The 19,166-nt window shown below is 38.8% G+C and overlaps 1 protein-coding gene across 5 annotated transcripts in view; it reads right to left on the bottom strand.

Annotated features, from left to right (window-relative positions):
* Positions 1-946: 946 nt before the first annotated feature.
* CPED1 (cadherin like and PC-esterase domain containing 1) overlaps positions 947-19,166 on the bottom strand; it is a 288,374-nt gene continuing 270,154 nt past the window's right edge. For 2 of the 5 annotated variants that reach the window (XM_059711653.1, XM_059711652.1), the window contains one exon: positions 947-2,958. In XM_059711653.1, coding sequence (XP_059567636.1) covers positions 2,740-2,958 — 219 coding nt within the window. In that variant the 3' untranslated portion in view covers positions 947-2,739. Of the gene's footprint in view, positions 2,959-8,092; positions 9,737-9,851; positions 10,338-18,019; positions 18,249-19,166 lie in introns of those variants that run through there. The other 3 variants (XM_059711654.1, XM_059711656.1, XM_059711657.1) reach the window with 3 other exon arrangements.

Below are 19,166 nucleotides of genomic sequence, written 5' to 3'. Positions count from 1 at the left end.
CTAGGCACAGGGGCAATTAACATGAGGAAGATGAAATGACCCGAGTGTAAACTCCACCAGCAGGCAATGGTGAGCCCTTCCTCTTCCTCTGTCCCTGCAGGATCTGACTTGTCTACTCAGATGGCTGGCAAGTAGCACAGCGAGCCATTAAACACACACACACACACACACACACACACACACACACACACACACACACGCCTGCACAATGTCAACAGTGATGCTTGGAAATACTTATGCCGCTATTCATGACTTTTAATATTTTACATGTTTTCCTTAGTTTAGCTTAGTTTAGACTGGATACTAATCAATCCTTACAAAAGTACACTCCCTTTAACTTTTATATCTAAAAATATTTTAAAATGCCTACTCTTATTTTTTCCACTCAAATGATTAACTTGCTAAGCACATCCAAATACTAGTGCACATGCACACATATACACACACCTATTTCCCCATGATGAAGTAAACGGTAGTGTTTTCAATTAAGGGGCAATTAAATGATTTCTAGCCCCTGGCCAGGTAACTTGGTTAGTTGGAAGTTGGTTAGAGCATCATCCCAGATTCACTCTCAGTTCAGGGCACATACAAGCAGCAACCACTGAATGCATATATAAGTGGAACAACAAAAATCAATGTTTCTCTCTCTGTGTGTCTCTCTCAATAAAAAAATAAAAGTATAATGATTCCTACCATTTTAGTGTCTTTTCTTTAAAAAAAGTAAAAGCTTGTTACAGCCCTATCGTCAAAAGGTTTGGTCACCATTCAGCAGGGAGTTCATCTGATGAAAATGTAGAGAATATCAGGGCTAGAGTATAGTAATCTGATCAAAACACATTCCAATAGTTGAATCTGCATGATAATATCTGTACCCAGCGGTCACCATTTGTATGGTTGTATAACTACAGCGGAAAATAAAATAAAAAGATACTCTCAGAACACAGAATATTACTAAGATGTTTATTGATAACGTTATTACAATTGTGTCTTAAATCCATTATTATTTCAATGGTGAAGAGCTAAATGCCAGACAACTCAGGTAGACAGTTATTGCAATTATGTTGACAGTAAATTGCAAGAATCAGGCACTGGCTATATCCTGTTACAGAGAATGTAATATGTTAAAACTTGAGATAGAGGCTGCATAAATTGGCAACATCTTATTTTATTAAAAAATGATGGAAAAACCTAAAAATGGTGCATGTGTATAGCTGCAGATATTAGGAAAAAAACACGTTCACTTTAAAAGTGAATTCTGTACCATTCTTTTTAAAAATCTATCATCTATCAGATGCAGATATGTATTGCTTATATCAAGTGATATTTGTGCTTAAATATAATTTAAGGCAGTTAAATATAACGTCATGTTTACTTTCATATAAAAATATATATAAAAATAGAGTATTTAAAGGAGGTGGACATTCATACTAAGGAACTCATTGATCAAAATAGTTTTATGTTTCGTAAGGTAGTAAAATTGAGGTATTTGTAGACTTGGTAATTTCAGCCATGTGTTGAATTAACCTTCCCAGCTCTTTTTCCCCCCCAAAAGGAAATTAATTCTTTAAAAACCATTGTTACTGTGAGATGTTATCTCACAACAAAGCACTTGTAAAATAAAGAAATTTACTATTTTGAAATGAAAATATAGAAGAAAAAGTTCTAAATACTAGAATTAGGTGTGTTTTATATGTATGCCACAGTTTTAATAAAAAATAATTTATGCCTACTCTAAATTTGAATTAGATACAGTTGTTCAGGAAAATAAAAATATAGTTACTAGTAACATAGGAGTATTTGTGGACATGTACAAGTGCTTTATGGAAATAAATGCCTATGCATTTGAGAATGCCTAATCCTTTGCAAAATATTTACATAAAATGTAATTGTAACCTTACATTACACAGGGCTCTATTGGCAAACCAAAGCTTTCTGAAGTAATACTGTCAATGAAACAAAGTAACACATGGGGAACTATATTTTGTTTCGCACTTAAAAATCACACATTTAATCAACTTAGTCTGCAGTTACCCATCCAAGTTCAGGGACAGGATAGGAGGGAATGTTTCTGAAAATTACAGAGTGCAAAGTTAAACATACTGGTGTTTTAACGGTCAAATGTTACACTTCTCATCTCATAGAATCCATTTGAATTCCCTTGTGGAACATTCCTATTCTTTTTCTTTCAGTTATAAAACGTAAAAAGCATAGGAAAAATGTTTATCGTAAGCATTAGATTCACAAAACCGAAGCCACATTAACGTTTTCTCCTGGTGAAGGACGCAAGCGCAGTCCCTACTTGCAAGTGGAATGTAATTGCCTTTTTACCCTTCTCAGTATTCACAGGCCAATAGAGAATATAACACAACGCTCAACGCATTAGCCTTTCTCCCCTAATTCAAGTGCCTGTATTTCTTTTTATTATCACAATGCAATCCCTAGCCCGCAGTGGTTCTTGTCCATATTATATGTTGAGTAACCTTTTCCTGGCTCTGTCTTTCACATGGAAAACCAGCTGATTTTTAAGTGCACATCTTGACTTTATAAAGTGGTAGGAACAAAGTGTTATTACTTTTTTTTTTTTAAAGCTATGTGTGCATTGGTGTGTAACCGTGTGCTGGTGTGCATGAAGGCAGGTAGTCAGTCTAAAATAAAAAGAATGCACAGGTTGTGGGTCTTAGACGATCATCCAGGTTAGTGGTTTGTCTTCAGTTGCAAATTCAGTCCCCATCAGGGGGTCTACGCAGCTCCTCTCTCTGCGCACATCCTGCTGAGAAGGATTTCAGAGCAAACCTGATTAATCGGACCTCGGACGTGATACGGCGATTGAACATTTATTAGGGAGTCTTGCTGCCGCTGTAGTTTGCTCTGGTTGCTGAAATATTTTCCCACAGTATGATTTCTTGATCGTTTTATTTTAATCAAGTGATTTTCTTTAAATAACTTGGACTTCACTACCTGCAAATCAAGAGCAAAAAAAACAGTGAGGCAATAGTGAGGGCTGTTGAGCCCTGCACGGAACAGTGTAACTAACTCAGGAACCTGAAAATTATTTCCATCGCACGCATGGTGCCCAAAGGGCACAATATGCTTCCCAATACCGAGAACCACCATGGCCCAGCTTTTAGAAAAGACCAAGATCAAAGTGAGAATTTCTGCCCCTTCCCTTCCCTCGGGGTTTCTCGCCACACTGCTGTGTGCGCGTCCCTCTCCAGGCTGGGTGCTGTCACACACAGAAGGCGCTGGAGTGCCTGTGCTGAATCACCGATTCGAGCGTGGCGCTCTAAATCTCTCGCGGCAGCCTTTTACAGAATAGCAACTGCAACGGGTTTCAGAGTAAAACTGTTTTTCCGTTGCACGGCATAAGCTGACGCTGTTACAGTTAGTGGTTTCGTTTCTCTGGGCACCCAGTAAATTCTGGAACCTGAAGGAGCAGTCTATGCCCTAGCAGGCTAATAACTTTATACTTGTTTGTACATATGCAGATGCATATGTGCATTTATTTACATTTTCCGAATCGGCAGTATAATAAGCATTTGTAAAGCACAAAAAGGTCTGTAATAAAACCCCTTCCTGTGCCTGTCCCCTACCTCCAATTACTCAGTTCCCTCCCAGAGGACACCAGTTTCTTTGTGATTCTATTCACAGATGTTTTATGGCCATCGGTGCACACAGAGACCAAGAGGCCATGTTTACTGTCTGTTTGCACAGTTTACAACAAGATGCCCTGGTGGAACCCTGTACTTTTCAGCTGTCATCACTGAGTTATATCATTCAGATTATTAGCACCAATGGTCAGAGAGAGCTAGGTGGGGACCAAGGCTGAGATTGGAGGCGGGGGGTGGGAAATAGGATGAGAGAAAATATAGTAACACCCCGATATAACAGACTAATACGAGCAAGGGGTGTCCTTTAAAGCTGAAAGTCCGTTAGATAATGAAGGAGGTTTTCCAAATGGGTATGTTCAACATTTGACACATTAGTTCACCCGTTTCTGCGTATGTAGACACATTTGTGTAATTAAAATTAAGTGTGTATGAAAAGTTGATTTTCACAGAAATGTTTTCTATATGCATTACTGTCCCTTTAAATGTCTACTGAGTAGGTCTAGGAAATGCGTGCATTCGCCAGTCACCACCAGCAAACAAGTGCACACGCTGGGGTTGGCTTAGCGCAGGTGGGGCACGGGCCTGCACGCGTTAAAACTGCCCCAGAAAGTCACACCACACGACAACGGAACCAAGGACAGTGCCAGGTGCAGTGTGATCCATGCTAATCATTCCCGGAACATCGTTTATGAGCGGCGACTCTTGGATTTAAATATGTAGACTATGGTTGCAGACATGTAATATTTATTTTTGTCCGCAAAATTACTAGTGTTTTTTTCCAACATATGGCCATTTCGCTAAAATTTGTTAAAAATAACAGTGAACTAATAACAAAAAAATAACCTGTTTAAGTTAATTATAAGCAAAACTTGTTTTAAAGCATTTTAAAATTAACAGGGTGTTAATTTTCACATATGACATACGAATCAGTAATTTTGTCCATTAAAGCCTAAGTCTGTTAAATTGAGGTCTGCAAAATCGAGGGTTTACTTTACTGGCAACGATGTTTTGGGTGGCTTTACAAATGAATAACAAACCATTAATTCCATCATGTTAATGCAATTGTAAGACATTAATTTTGGTCAATATGGACACATAAATTAGTTACTAATGACTAATGAAGGTAACACTACCTAACATGGATTTTTTAATTCTCTTGAGTGTTTTATAATGATTTGGATACATATTTTTTGATCCTATGTAAGAGAATGTAATAAAAAACAGTTCAAAATATATAATACTTGAAAGAAATGATATCTATTTTGAAGATAGTATTTTTAGTTATATTATAAGTGAGTGAGCATGAACCTTTTTAGAAGATATTTTTAATAGAGATTCTGTAATGATCTACACTAAAATGTTAAGAGTAGAAGTCTTTGGGTGGAGAAATTACTGTAGAGGTGATTTAAAATGTATTCGCAACAAAAATAGATCCAGAGACAAAGAAACACTGAACAGACCATCCAGCCTCAGAGAGAAGGCAGGGGAAGGGGGTGGTGGTGTAAGACAGCAACCAAAGGCCTTGTATGCATGCATAAAAGCATAACCAATGGACATGGGCGGTGGGAGCTTGTCCTGGGGGGCGAGAGTGGCGGGGGGTGTGTGGTTAATCGGGGAAAAAGGAGAGGTATGGGATATTTTAAACAATAAAAAAAGAAAAGAAAAAAAGAAACCTTCCATTTGTATCACTGGAAAAAAAATGTATTCTCTATCACTTTTGGTCTTGACTTTTAAAATTTAATACAGTGAATGTGCATTACTTCATAATCATATAAATGTTGAGGCTATTCTCATTTTGAAGAAAAAAATAATATTAATGTGTTTTGAAACCAATTATACCCTTCCAACCCCAAAGAAATGACTTGTTTTCCTATAGCTATGGGAGGCTTGGCTTTTTATGATGAGTCCCTCAGAGGAAGTGACCCTTAAGAAGTCCAGTGAAATCAGTGGTTTGCGGTAAGCAATCCCTATGGATCATAACTTAGAGCTCAGTTTGCAGTTAACCACTGATTAGTATTCCAGGCCCCAAGGTTGTACGTTGCTGTTATGTGCAGCAACTTCTGCCTCTGTTCGCTGATGCTATAACTTTAAATATGATAGGCTGGGAGGCACACCAATGTTTTCCTGAAGGTTCTGCCCGTTTTGGGGAGGTCTGTACTCAGTGATAGCAAGATTAGTGAACATTTTTAAAGTTTATTTCAGGAAACACTTGAGCACAAATATTACATTCAACCCTGAAAAAATATTAGTACAGTGTTCCGAAACCAAAATTAGGTTAATTTTGTTTCTATACTTTTATCTTACGTGGATGGTCTGCATGCCAATTACATGTAACCTTTCCATCCCGATGCAAAAGGTTATAGAACTTCAAACATTATTTTAATGTTTTGTGTGACTCCAGGGCTGCATTTAATGTTGCACTACACATGTTGGACAATGCTAGTGAGGATGCACGTAGCAATCTTGAATGCGGTTCATAAAAGAGCCACACAAAAATACATATTCCCAGTGTGTTTGCTGAAGCAGATGCATTCACTCAGGAGTAATGTCAATGTTTCACCACACCTTTCCACAAAGGAAACTTGATCTTGTATTTCTGTTTGTAAATCACTGAAGTGAGAAAGAAAGATGAGACGAGGGGGTCTCCCCTACTGTCCCAGGGCCAGCCAGATGCCACCTGCAGAGCCAATGCTCCCGCTGTGCTTTCCTAGATTGACACCTACGTGCCTAGGCCAGGGATTGGCCCAACAACTCTGAATGTAGTTGGTTTCCTTTGAAATTATTTTCCAGGAAATAATAAAGGATAGGTTTCCTAATTCCTTTGTTAACCGAGTATCAATTTCATTCTGAATTCTGAAAGCGGACAGACCTACAGAGAAGGAATTATTTCAATTTTAATTTGTCAAAATATAGATTCAAAGAAATCCTCCCAGATGCTCTTGTAAATGGAATCCAGGAACCTTTGGAAATTCCAGCAGCATTATGTGCTCTGCCACGAGCTCATACATTTATTTCAGGAATGCAAGGTTTAATCTTATGAAATGTTTTGCTCTAGGAAACGACCAAGGAATTATTGGTAGCTATATGATTGTTTACCTTGAAAACCCAAAGGAATCTACTGCAAAATAATGAAATGCTAGAAGGAGAACGCTTGAAAATTATATATCTTTTCTATATTCTATCAATAATTCATAGGAAATATATTACAGAAAATATTCCATTACATTACTAAAACAACTTCAAGTTAACAGTGATGCAGGTGAGGAATATATCAAAAGTTTAATGAGACATAAAAGAAAATGTAAACAAATAGAAAGACATACCATGTCAAATCCTCCCAAACTAATTAAAGTGCTATTACAATGTAATCCCAGCAGGAATTGGGAGGAACTTAACAAAGAAATTCTAAAATACATCTTTAAGAGTAAATGTAAGAAAAAAAATCAAGACCATCTGTGAAGGAAAAAAAAAGTAGTAATGAGGGAGACTGTTGATACCAGACATTCATTCATCAGTATGAACGGGATCTACCATCAACCCACCACAGACTCAATTTGTTGGTTGTATAAGCCAAGTATAAGCAGCATTCAATACTGAGAGAGAAAGAATAGGAATGTTCATACTGCAGATTAAAATGCATTTCATAAACTGCTACCGTTCCTTACAATGTTCATTAAAAAAATAAGGTAGTTTTAAATAAAGCCCAATGTTATATAAATCCAGTGACCATCAATTTTGACGGTGTAATAGTTTTAATTATATGGGATTAAAATAAGAGTGTATGTTTAAAATGGAGCTATTTATCAAATGGCCAGTAGCATCTCCAATGGAGAAGTAGATGAGGATTGGGAGGTGTATCTATAAGGTGTCCCAAAAACATGAATGCACATGTTTTTACCAGCGGATGGCTCAATGGATGGTTCTTTCTTTTCAGCCAGATTAAGCTTTGAACAAAGGAAATTTATCCTAAAATGCTACTGGAAGTTTGAAAACACAGTTGAAGTATCAACACTGTCTTTATAATTATTCAAAGTGTGTATACATTTCCCTGTGTCCCCCCAAAATGTACTTACACTTTAACAGCTGATAATTCACTTAGCTTTCATTCTTTTTCAGGTTTAACTGTTTAAACAAGGGTACTTATCCACTGGACTCTTTTATGGGGATACATAAAAGATAAATCTTAAGGTACAAAATCAGCAACAGTTGATGAATTGAGGATGCACAAATACTGAACGAAATGATTCTTGATGTTTGTGATTCCATTGCTTCGCATTATCAGTAGTGCTTGGACCAGAATGGTCACCAGTTTGAAAACATAAAATTTTTTCACTTCTATAGATTCTTTTAATTTTGAAAAATGAACTGTATGTTAATAAACACTGACTTTATAATCATTCAAAATGTGTATACATTTTTTTGGGGGGACACCCTGTAGTGTAAGGACAGGATTTTTGTTTTTGTTTTTATTGTACATACTAAGTTTTAAGTTTTCAGAGTTAGCAAGAATTCATGTAATCCCTTATGATAGAGAAACAGAAGAGAAGCAAAATGATGCCATGTCTTAAAACATTACAATTTAATGATATCATTTTCCACATAATATCCATGCTTTAATCGCCAGAGTTCTCTGCTTTGGGAAACACATGGAGTAATCCAGACATGGTCCCTACCCTCAAGGGGACTATATAAAGACACATGTCTGAGATACTTGAAGTAAGAACTAGAATGAAATGACTTCAATGACATTGCCGGAGACGCGCTCCCAAGGTCAGGCACCAGGCTGTTTCCATGCGATGAATAGTTCCTTCGTACATGAAAAAGACTTCGTGCTAATTTATGACAGGCATGATAATCTACTCACATGGTTATTATTTCTTTGAACTTATTTGTAAAATTCAGTGTCCAGCATTGGTGTCACACGGCTATATCTGAGTTTCAAAATATGACCTGATTTTAGAGGCTCTAAAGGGGAGGACAATGAGTAAGCTATCATTTTAAGGCTTGGAAAAGTTATGCCAGTGGAAAGTGTTTGATACCTGTACAGTGGAGAGCTGCTTGCTTCTTTCCTTTGATCTCATGTGTGGAAATGTGCCCATTTGGGTCCTTCCCCAAGTCAGAGGACCATTTGGGATTTTAAAATCCAACTAATGTGTCCACTAGAATGTGGCTTTGGAAGAGAGCTGTTAGTAATACAAATGTTAGCTTCCCTCTGGTGCAAAATAATAACAATATTAAAAAGGAGCCATCAGAAAACAGCAGTGAGAGATTTAGGCCTTGAACGAGAGACAAAAGACTTTTGATGTTTGTTTACAATGGTTACCTCAATCAGAGACAAATTCTAATAGTTCGACACTTCCAAAAACCTCTCTAAATTTGGTACTTATGACTTTACCACTGAGAAAGAGTCATGCCTACCTAACAGGATAAGGAACTACTGCATATGTTTAATTATATATACCTATGGGGTTTGGAAATGTTGACATTATTTTAATTAGTGTTAAGTGACATTACTTTGCCACTTAAAACAATCCAAAGTAACCTCTTGTTTTTAGCTTTTTGTTGTTGTTTTTTTTTTCTTTTTGAATTTACTGTGTCAAATTATACTTAAAATTAGGAAGAGATAGTGAAGGCCAATTGTTCTCCAGAAAGTGTGAAAACTGTTAGGTCAGCATTGATTTATAATAAAAAGTATGGGTGTAATAATAAAATATTTCTCACAGCAATGTTCAAGTTTAGATGGTTTCATGTGGAAATAGACTTTCAAGTGAAAAAGACAGCATTTCAAAACAGTGATATATTTTAATATATTAGGTATAGAAACTTAGAAAAGAATAATTTTGGAGTTGAAATCAAGTTATGTAAATATAAGATATTACAAGATATGTAGATGATCAAATTTTTCTATGATTCAGTGTAATAAGAATTGAAATTCTGTGACTTTGGATATAGAAGTGAATTTTATATTTTCATAGGTTTCTTATCTGCTAAAGATCTCCCAGTTTATGGTGGTAGCTATTGCCACCTCTCTACATAATTAAGGACGTGTGGACACAGACATTTTAAAAGGCATACAAATGGCCACAATTCAACTTGACTGGTGTTGTCCAATGGCTCTTGTAAGGCTTCTGAAACAAAAGAAAAACTTCAATAAACTACACAACAAAAGGAACCTTGCAACTTTTCCTGCTAGAGGCCTGTCACAGCAACATTCAAAATGGATTTCACATACATACTCATCAGAATGAATGTATGGCCATGTCAAGTAATTGCTGCACTGCAATAACTTTGAATTTTCAAAAAGCCAGTGCAGACGCAGAAAGCTTGGTGAGTTGGAAAAGTGTCAGGCAGATTACAAGCAAATACCTTTGCTAAAACTGATCTGGACCTGAATAACACCCAGGGAACTTCTGATGTGGTTCCAGAGCCACGGAACAAAATAGGAAACAATGTTCCGTGTTGCAAATGTTCCAAAATCTCCCTAGACTGGATTAGGGGAGCTGGTCTGATTACAAGCATGTCTCACAATCCCGAGTGGGATCTGAAGAGGAATGAGGGCTATGGCTTCCTAAGGTTGGAAAACATGACATTGACCAGGCAGAATGGTAATGCAGACTTTGCAGATAAACGTCTATAATTGAAGTCCTCTTTACTTGGTGTAGTCATTCTGCAGGCAGGGTATTCCACTTAAGACCCAGTCACAAACTTATGGCCAGCTCACAGAGTAGCCTAAGAATTCACAGAAATGGAGTAAAAAAATAAAAGGATGAGCAATAGCTGGAAGCCAGTCCTTGTCATTCATAATTCCATTTCAGGAAATTATGCAATTTTTTTAAGATAAAGAATTCTTTCATTCCACTCCCCCCCACCCCCCCAATATTTAATTATGGCCACATGAAATAAGCTATGCTCGGATTGAAGGGAGTCCAACTTCGAAATGGGTCAAAGATGCTGAGGATTAGAGGGAAGGACGAAAGTTTTCTTTAGGAATGAGGGTTTTTTTGTTCATGTTCTTGGTGTTTCCAGATTTGCACCCTCCCCCCAATTCTCCAACTCTTCTTACTCTGGCAGCTGAGCCCTTTAAAATCCTGTCTCCAGACACACCTCAGTTCCCAGGTCTGGGAACAAATTCTGCTCTGAGGTGGGGAGGTTGGTTATAAGGAGCTACAAACCAGCAGTTGACTGATTGAGTGTTAAACTGCTGGTTCTACCTTGTACGCCCAGGCAGTTCCCCAGAAACGAACTCCCCTGTTTTAAACTCATCTTCCTAAGTGGCTGGATATTCGTATCAGTGAATTCTTAATATTTGGATGGCCTTCGGTAGTCTGATGGGTCCTAAGCTAAGTTGCTACCCTGCTCTATTTAGATGTTGCGTCTTGGGTCTTGGGATCGATTTGATCGGAACTCACAGGGATTTGTTCCCATCCATCTCTCTTAAGCTTAGACTTTTTATTGAAGAATATGGCACTACAATGTGACTTAGTAACAATTTGTGTGGGCCCATGTGTGCAGCTGCTGGCTTCACTGTAGGGCTCTGCTCAGCACTACTCTGGTCTTTTTCAAGGAGGCCTATTGGGCGCTGAATTTCCTGTCAGAAGAGATGGCCAGCCTCTTGTCTGAGGTGGCAGGTGCCTCTCCGCCTGTATTCTAGGGGTTTGGGAAGAAGGCGAGGGGTTCCAGCCTTCCAACTTTCATTTTCATCTTTCTGATTCCAGCTTCCGGATTCATGTGTTCTTTACTGTACCTGTGTTTTGGAGTCTAGATTCTCTGCTGTTCAATTTTAAAGGAAATGAGGTGTATGGATGTAGGTTCTTGGCCGCACAGGTGGGGCTCGGGGTCCACTAATTTTGCATACAGACTTTTAACCCATTCTTTTCCGCCCTGTGCCTCATCCCGGCCTGTCTTCCTCAGGGCGGGGCTCCTAAGGTCCGAGCCACTCAGAGCATCTGCGCTGCACCTCTCCCTGGTGTTTCTTCTCTCAAGACACTTGACAGGATAACTTACTTCATCGGCTGAGTCAAACTTCCCAAATTGAACTTGGGTTTCTTATCTGTTATGAGTTATTTCTTAGTATGTCTATTTTGGGGAGAGGGGAAGGTGAATATCTTTATGTTTTTACAGCCTTTTTAGTGGAGTTTCAAGTGGATGAAAAGACAAATGCTTGTGGCCAATCTGTATACTCCATGCCCGATCTTAGACCTTACCCTTTATGCTAGTTTCCCCAAAGTATGTTTAGTGAAGTGTTAATAGTTATTAAAAAAAAGAAAAGTGGTTCTGTGGTCAAAGAAGTTTGGGAAAAACTGGATCAAACTGAGCTAAACAGTTTCTTTGCTGTAGGGCTTCTGGGATCATTTAATATACTAATATTATTTGAGAATCCTTTAAGTGGAGACATATACAGTATTTCCTAAACCACAGATCCTGTTTTCACCAGGCTTGAACATGAAAACATAAAGTGGGGAATGTATTTAAACCCCCCAGAAATGAGGGTTTATTTCAAAGAACAGGAAATAGTGCTGGGTCAACATCTTTTTCTTAGGCATACTAACTCTAGTTCCAGGACTGCTGCGGCTGGGAAGTGCAGCTGCCTCATGGAGTCATCATACCCATTCAGTACAGAGTGATGGACTCTCTCTTTGCTCATCCTCCATTTAATTATCCATCTTAAGGAAGAGACCCTGATATAATTGGTCTTACCACCATGCAATACAGGATGCTCCCAAATTTAGGTGGAACCCTTAAACTTCTTCCCGAATCCCTTAGAATATTGGCAGGCAGGCACATACCACCTCTGACAGGATTTAAAACAGGATTTTGTAGCAAGTCATTTCAGAAAACACAGGACTCCCTTAGGGCTAATGAATTCATCCTCGTCAGGCACCAATCTCTAATCTAATCACGCCACACAAAAGGCTAGGATCCACTTGCAGATGGTAGAATGAGCACTAATCCTATAATATAAAAGGCTAATATGCAAATTGTCCCCTCGACTGGGAGTTCAACTGGGAGTTCGACCAGGGGGCAGGGGCGGGGGCAGGGGCGGGGGCAGGGGCGGGCCCTCCCCCAGCTGGCCTTGCCCTGGATTGGCACCCCCCACCCCGATGAGGGGTTGGGCCAGCCTGCCAACAGTCTGCAGCCCCTCCCCCTGGATAGGTGGGCCCCATTGGCCCCAATCAGGGCAGGCTGGCCAGACCCTACCTGTGCACAAATTCATGCACCAGGCCTCTAGTTATTTTATTAAAAAAAAAAAACACACACAAAACTGTCTAGAATCACTTTCCCAATAAAAGGGGTGGAGGAATGTTAGGCAGTGAAAAGTTCTGTGACTCCTCTACTTACAGAGCTATTAAAAGATTTTAAACGACAACATCAGACTTGAAATATAGAAATATTATCCCAGTAGGGCATGAAGGATAAATTCAAGTAGTGGAAAGTGAAGATTCCAAGAGACCCTCCAGCTCACCTTGTTCATTAATCAACATCCTGCCAGTTATTCACCAGTGTCCTTAACCTGGTCCTCTCCTATGTATTCAGGGCCCTTGTTCCAACAGCCCTACTCCCTCCTATAGTCTTAATATTTCCTTACTATTGATAATTCCTCCTCTGCCCATAAACTGCCTTTGGACCATTTTCTGTTCCAATATCTTTCCCTATTTCTTTTTTTTAAAATAAATTTTAATGATTTTTTACAGAGAGGAAGGGAGAGGGATAGAGAGTTAGAAACATCAATGAGAGAGAAACATCAATCAACTGCCTCCTGTACACCCCCCACTGGGGACGTGCCGGAAACCTAGGCACATGCCCTTGACCAGAATCAAACCTGGGACCCTTCAGTCCACAGGCTGACTCTCTATCCACTGAGCCAAACTGGTTAGGGGTCCCTATTTCTTATTTACTTATTGAAAGGCTTTACCAGTTCTCTTTTCTCATTCCGGATACCTCTTTAGCCTATTGTAGTTTAATTTCTGCCCACAATATTTTACCAACGCTCTTCATTTGATCAGAAAGGACCTTCTCAATGCCAAAATTAATGACTAGTTAAAAATTCCATCTTAATAGACCTATTACATGAGACAACATCACCCCTATTTCAACCTCACAAATATTCATTTTTGAGCTTTCCATGGCACCACACTCTACTAGAGTTTCCTCGAACAGTTCATTGTCTAAATCCAAATGCTCCTATTTCACCAAACTGCTTAAATGTCTGCATTTTCAAAAGGTTCTTCCTCAATTCTTCTTATTCTACTCACTTTCTCTGGATGATCTATTTTTATGATTTAAACTGTTACCTAGTTTCTGAGTACTTCCAATTTTTTATCTCTAGCCCCACCCTGTCTCTCAAGCTTCAGACTTGTATATCCAACTGCCTGTGAGAGATCTCACCTGGATGTCCTACAGGCATCTCAAACACAACATGTTCAAACCTGAATTCATCATCTTTTCCCTAAGCTGGTACCTTCCCAGTTATTTTCTGTCTCAATTGCCAGTTGAGCTCGCTAATCCATCACCTAACTAGGGAATTATCTTGGATTCTTCCTGAGCCCTCATGCCACAGATAAGATCTAGGGCGTGTATTTGTCTGTTTCTCCCTTATGTTTGTTGTCTCTGTTCTTATTTGGTGAGCTTTTATCACCTCTCACCCTACTTTTGAAAAAAGTCTCCTAGCTTCTCTCCCTGATTTAGCCCTCGTCAAATTTTTCCTCCTCACTGTTATCAGATTTGCAACAAAGACATGGCAATCTCACTTCTCTCTAAAAGCTTTCATTGGCTCTCTATCACCTACAGGATAAAGTCTAACCTCTTACCATCATTGGACCCTAGTTCACTTTTCCCAATCTCCTTTTATAATTGACTAGAGGCCCGGTGCATGAATTCGTGCACGGGTGTGGTCCAGCGCCCACCCAGATAGGGGCTGATCTGGCTGGGCTGGCTGGGCTGGCTGTGGGGAGGGGCCTCAAGCAGTTGGCAGGCTGGCCCTGCCCACTGGTTGAACTCCGGTCGAATTCCCAGTTGAGGGGACAATTTGTATATTACCCTTTTATTATATAGGATGTTCTACAATATACAGGATTACTAGTGATTTCCTGAGAACATCAGGCTATTTCAAAGCTACTTTGGTTCACAATGTCCCATAGGGTTGGAATGGCCTTCTTTGGCCATCACCCTGTTACCTTGACTAGGGTCTACTCATTCTTTAACAATCAGCTTGGAAAGTTTTCAAGGAGAGTTTCACTTGCCCTTTCTTGGTGTTATTATAATATCCTGTTTATATCTCTAACATGCCATTTTACATGTTTCATAATATGGGTTTTTCTGCCTGACCCTCCAACTACACTATCCCAAGGGAAGAGAGTAAGTCTTATTTATTTTTGCATCACTACTATTTAGCTCAAGAACTGGACACACAAAATAAACATGGGATGATAAAGTAAAAGAATAAACACGGTTGAGGCAGTTGGAACAGAGTGTAAGAAAAATACTTGAAAAAATATTTAGGAGGTAAAAAGCACTTGGTAACTGGCTGGTTGGAGGTTGTTAGGGGGCTGGAGAAAGAGAAGGAGGAATAGAGGATGAGTCTGGTTTGTAAATGACAGCACAACAGAATAAATTCAAATATTAATTATTTTGGGGGGGGCATGTTTAGTTTGAGATGTTAATGGGAATTTCTCCTGGCTCAGTTTATAGCAGTTAATATGATCTTTATACAGGCACCAAAAAAGCTAATGAATTAAATTGTCATTACAGTGTACTAATTTATTAAAAATAGCCATGTTGTTAGTTAAAGTCTGGCATCTGCTATATAAGTAAAATAACTCTATTTGGATCAGTTCTTTTTTCTCTAAAAGTCATTATTTCAGTTTTTTTTAGATAAATTTAAAGGCTTTTTCTTCATTATGTCTATGATAAACTTTTAAACTCTGAAGTACAAAGAGAAACGCTTTAGGCCGATAATACAGAAAGAAAACATTTCTAGGCCAGATAAGCTTTTGTTTATTTAATTAAGATTAAATAATGATGCCCGGCCAGCTTGGCTCAGTGGTTGGGCATCGACCTATGAACCAGGAGGTCATGGTTTCATTCCCGGTCAGGGCACATGCCCAGGTTCCAGGTTCGAACCCCAGTAGGTAGCCAATTAGTGATTCTTTCTCATCATTGATGTTTCTATCTCTCCCTCTCCCTTCTTCCCTGAAATCAATAAAGATTATATATATATATAATATTAAATAATGAGAATAAAATAAAGATTAAATAATGATGAAAAATCATCTCTGACAAAGAACTGAAAATCTCTTTCCATGGTGCCAGAATCAAAGGCAATCTGCAGGTGTGAGAGCTGGGAGTGATGCCAGAGGGTTTTTTTGTTTTGATTTTTTTTGCTGAGTCAAAAGCTGTGGCTATGATCTGCCAGAAAACAGAGATATCATATAAACTCTATACAACTGAAATATGACCAGTGATTTTCAACCAGTGTGCCACAAGAAATTTCAAAACATGCAATACCTTATTATTTAGTCAGGGGCCCTGACTTCTTTTCTCTTAGATTGTCAAATTGAAAAATAACAATAGCCAGCACAATGAATCAAAATTATACATATTATTTTGTCAGATCAGCAAAAAATGTATTTTTGGTGTGCCACAGAATTTTAGTAATTAATTTATGTGTGTCACGAGATGAAAAAATTTGGGAAAATTGCTGGATTAGACTTATTAATAATCCTATATAATAAAAGCCTAATATGCTAAGTGTCTGGTCAACTGGTCAGCAGTTCAACCAATCGAAGCATAATATGCTAATGATATGCTAAGGCTGCTCAACCTCTTGCTATGACATGCACTGACTGCCAGGGGGCAGAGAGTCGACTGGTCAACCAGTTGCTATGGCGTGCACTGACCACCAGAGGGCAGACACTCTGACCGGTAGGTTAGCTTGCTGCTGGGGTCTGGCCGATTGGAACTGAGCAAGTCAGGCTGGACACACCTTGGAGCCCTCCCGCAGTCCCTCTCTGGCTGGTCAACCTCCAGTGTCCCTCTTCGGCCCTGATTGTGTACCAATGGGGTCCCTCAGCCTGGCCTGCACCCTCTTGCAATCCGGGACCCTTTGGGGGTTGTCAGAGAGGGGGTTTTGGCCCGATCCCACAGGCCAGGCAAAGGGACCCCACTGGTGCACAAATTCGTTCACAGGGACTCTAGTCACATAATAATTAGTTGTGGATTTTCTCCTTCTGCAGCTAAGTTTGGGCTGATAATAGTTTTGTATCGTTTCCAGGTTTTGGCTGTTGACAGTAGATATTTGCCACATAACTAAAGGCACCATCCAAAACCATTCTTGGGCAAGAGCTACCTGGATCCTGTTTGTTGTCCTGCATAAACATTGAGAAACCAAAATTCCATCTCTACCCATGAAGAGATATACCTGCATTTCTCATTTGCGGGACGATGTTAGTCAAAACTGATGCACACCAGTTGGGAAATTGCTTATAACTGTGTGGTGGCAATGTATTCTCTTCTGGTGCCTTGACAGATGAAAGAGATGCCCAAACCCTTTAATCTCATCCATAGCAATAAGAGACCACTGGAGTAGGCTTGTTATGTCTATGCTTGAATTCTCACCACAAATCAAAGAGGTCACATTCACATCTTGCTGTGAAGGTTATACCAATCCTTCTCAGGTGTCTGTGAATTGATTGTGAGAATGGTTTCATTAAACACCAGAAGATACAAGGCTCTCAAACTGAAATTCTTTGGGGTTTCTTATAGCTAATTTTAATTCTTTTGATTACTATATGACAACTTTCTTTGCCAGCTCATTAGACGAGCACAGAGGAAAAAATGGTTGTTATTAATGAATTTCTACCCTTTAATACATTTTGCATGAGACCAATAACCTACTGATTTCTGGCTTGCTACATTTATCGTCACACAATTCTTTGCAAGAAGCTTTAGAATTTTCTTGATTGTTTATAATAAGCTAACAGTGATTTAAGATGTTGGGCGATGGTTTAGAAAGATTATAAAACATCTGTGTCAGCACTAGCAACTTCCTGAAATACAAGTGGTACAAATTGTTCAAAAGTTAAGCAACAAGTATGCCTAAGTGATGAATGAGGTATGAGACTTTGTGATGGAGTCATTTGAGAAAGACGACTGTATCAGGTCTGTATGGTAACTAGAAAGGCAAATGCTCTTAGAAGTATTTCTTCTCAAACATGGAAACTTCGGAATGGATAGCATGCTCCAGAATCAACTGAGATAATTTGGGGCATACCCATATAGCCTGCCTCCAAGACAGCATACATGAAAAATAGGGTTTAAGAAAAAAGAATTTGTACATGATATCTGAACACACACACACAAATTATAAAATCAAATAAGTGAAATAATTTTTACCTGGCATGTTTAAGTCATTATTATGCAACTAATAATGGTGTTTTAGTAATGATTATAAGCGAATTTTCTAGCTCTGATGGTTCAAAGAGTCTTTTTTGTACTTTTCTAATTCCATGACTATTAGTGTCAACTACTTGTTGCTGTACCAGGAGATACATGTAATGCAATCATGTGGGAAGGGCGTGTTCTGTTTTTAATTGGAACCATGCTGGAAATCATTGGGGGGACTTCTTTTTAGAAGAACTAAAGCTGAAAAAAGAAAAAACAGATATCCTCACCCCAAATACTAATTGAAGGCATATTATAAAAAAATAAATGAATCTCTCCTAAAAGAGACCAAAACACACACACACAAAAACCCCCTATCTATATATCGTCTTTCAAAGTCCCCATTTTCTGCAAGTTTGGCAACTTTTGGCTTGATTTTGTCACCAACTCTAATACTGGGTTGTCTCAGGTACAAGTTCATTGTTTCTTCTTCTTCCAGGCTGCCTGCTCTTGTATTTCTAAGTCTTGACATTTTGCAAATTAGGATAGGCACCCAAAGAGTGTTATGTTTTCTTATGGAAGAAATAAGTAGACACACAGTGTCCTACAGCTTAAAATCTGGTCTGCATCCACATCCACATGGCCAAGCTCCATGTTGCTAGATAAAAACTCAAAATGTTTTCTATTGCAGGTGCAGGAGCTCACTTCTCTGAGATGCAGTTCCATTTGTCATATGAAAATATAACATGAATCCATTAGTAGAGCATACAGTGCCGTGTCAATAACTGTTGGCTATTCATAAAACCTGAGGACCAGGATAGATTCTGAAAGTCATCTTATGGCTGAAAAATAGGATCAGAAGAAACCTTTAGTTGTCATCTCACTAGTCAACTCACTAGTGACTGCATCCTGGTTTACAAAGGAGGCCATGCAAGAAAAAACAACAACCCACAAGTGAATCAATATCTGACAAAATGATCAAATGAGAAACTCTCCATCAGTTTCAGCTGAGGCTCCTGAGACCTAGAGCAAACAACAGTAGCCAAGTAGCTTCACATTCAGAAGCAATGTCTGGAAAATATATGCAAAACATGCAAAAGTGCTTCATGAAAAGGACTGGGAAATGAAGATGAAGAGCGAGAAATTCTATGTGAGAAGTTTTCCAAATACTTTGTGGTC

This window comes from Myotis daubentonii, chromosome 10 (assembly GCF_963259705.1).
Source record: "Myotis daubentonii chromosome 10, mMyoDau2.1, whole genome shotgun sequence".
In the NCBI taxonomy this organism is placed as follows: Eukaryota; Metazoa; Chordata; class Mammalia; order Chiroptera; family Vespertilionidae; genus Myotis; species Myotis daubentonii.
Note: the sequence above shows the minus strand (reverse complement) of the source record. Positions and strands in the feature narration are given on the sequence as shown.